The sequence below is a fragment of the Empidonax traillii genome, unplaced genomic scaffold (assembly GCF_003031625.1).
Source record: "Empidonax traillii isolate 1590-97213 ecotype Southwest subspecies unplaced genomic scaffold, ASM303162v1 scaffold1827:size69398, whole genome shotgun sequence".
Taxonomy (NCBI): Eukaryota; Metazoa; Chordata; class Aves; order Passeriformes; family Tyrannidae; genus Empidonax; species Empidonax traillii.
Window position 1 is genome coordinate 35,535 of NW_020957020.1, and position 1,732 is coordinate 37,266.

General features: G+C 68.4%; 1 protein-coding gene across 4 annotated transcripts in view; it reads left to right on the forward strand.

Annotated features, from left to right (window-relative positions):
* ARF3 (ADP ribosylation factor 3) overlaps positions 1–1,726 on the forward strand; it is a 2,862-nt gene extending 1,136 nt beyond the window's left edge. For 2 of the 4 annotated variants that reach the window (XM_027908750.1, XM_027908748.1), the window contains exons 2-4: positions 490–669; positions 780–1,102; positions 1,330–1,726. In XM_027908750.1, coding sequence (XP_027764551.1) covers positions 522–669; positions 780–1,102; positions 1,330–1,491 — 633 coding nt within the window. In that variant the 5' untranslated portion in view covers positions 490–521 and the 3' untranslated portion in view covers positions 1,492–1,726. Of the gene's footprint in view, positions 1–450; positions 670–779; positions 1,103–1,329 lie in introns of all 4 variants that reach the window. The other 2 variants (XM_027908751.1, XM_027908749.1) reach the window with 2 other exon arrangements.
* Positions 1,727–1,732: the final 6 nt, after the last annotated feature.

Consider the following 1,732-nt stretch of genomic DNA (forward strand, 5'->3'; position numbering starts at 1 on the left):
GGGGGTGCTGTGGGATGGGGGACGCGGTGAATTCGGGGGGTCCCGGGGGCGGGCGGCTGCACACTGACGGGGGGGGCACGCTGCGGTGCGGGGAGGGCGATGGGGGTCTCCCCGACCAGGCTGCGGTGATGGGGGGGTCATGCGGGGGCTGGAGGTGCAAAGGGGGGGTCGGGGCCGGGGGGGCTTTGCTCCCCCCGAGTAGGGTGCCATCTCTACCTCAGTTTCCCCCAGTGCAGCACCCTGGGCTGTCCCCTTGAAGGGTTCACCCCCCCTCCTTACAGTCCCCCCATATCGAGCTGCACACAGGGACACCCCCATGCAGCGTATGACCCACTCCCCAGCCCCTTTCTTGGGGTCCCCCAAGCCCTGTATCCCCCCAGGACATGGGGCTCCCCCATCTCCGCAGCCCCCCCAGGAGCACGGGGGACCCCTACAGCTCCCTCCCCGCAGATTTCAGGGCCACCCCCAGCCTGCCCCGTGCCCCCGCAGGATCCGGCCTCGGAGCCAGCGCCGCCGTCACCATGGGCAACATCTTCGGGAACCTGCTGAAGAGCCTGATTGGGAAGAAGGAGATGCGGATCCTGATGGTGGGGCTGGACGCCGCCGGGAAGACCACCATCCTCTACAAGCTCAAACTGGGGGAGATCGTCACCACCATCCCCACCATCGGTGGGTGGGGTTGCGGGGGCACCGAGCACGGACCCCTCCCCGTCAGGGCTTCTCTGAGGGGGCTCGTGGCTCCCTGTGCCTCAGTTTCCCTCTGCCGTCGCTCCCCCCAGGCTTCAACGTGGAGACGGTGGAGTACAAGAACATCAGCTTCACCGTGTGGGACGTGGGTGGGCAGGACAAGATCCGGCCCCTCTGGAGGCATTACTTCCAAAACACCCAGGGTAGGTGTCCTGGGGGGGCACGGGGTGGGGGACACGGGGACGGGGGCAGCCGAGGGGACCCCATCAGCGCCCGCTCCTGTCCCCCAGGGCTGATCTTCGTGGTGGACAGCAACGACCGGGAGCGGGTGAACGAGGCGCGGGAGGAGCTGATGCGGATGCTGGCGGAGGATGAGCTGCGGGACGCCGTCCTGCTCGTCTTCGCCAACAAGCAGGTGGGTCTGGGGGCAGGTGGCGGGGCTGAGATCGTCCCCAGGGCGTCAGGGCTGTGCCAGGAGCGTGCCCATCCCGGAGGTGTCAGGGCTGGTATCTGGCCCCCGCCGTGGCAGGACCGTGCCCGTGCCCCTGGCACCAAGGCTGGTGCCAAAAAGACACCCGTGTCCATCCACGTGGCATCAGGACTGGTGTTTAACCGTGGTGCCCCTCCCTGTGCCCCCCCCAGGACCTGCCCAACGCCATGAACGCGGCGGAGATCACGGACAAGCTGGGGCTGCACTCCCTGCGCCACCGTAACTGGTACATCCAGGCCACCTGTGCCACCAGCGGGGATGGGCTCTACGAGGGCCTCGACTGGCTCGCCAACCAGCTCAAGAACAAGAAGTGAAGGGGGGCCACCCCGTGCCCCCCTGGCCCCCCTTGGGGCCACGCCAGGGCCCCCCTGGCCGCCCCCTCCCCGCCCCGGCTGGGTTTTGCTTTCTTCTGGCACCGGTTGCTGTGGGGTTTTTCGCCTTTCTTGGGGTCCCCCTGGTTCCCCTCGGATCTCGTGTGTGCGTGCGTGGAATTAGAGCTCTATATAACGCCCGGGGGGGGCGGGGGCAGAGCCCCAGGAGAGGAGGGGGGGGTGG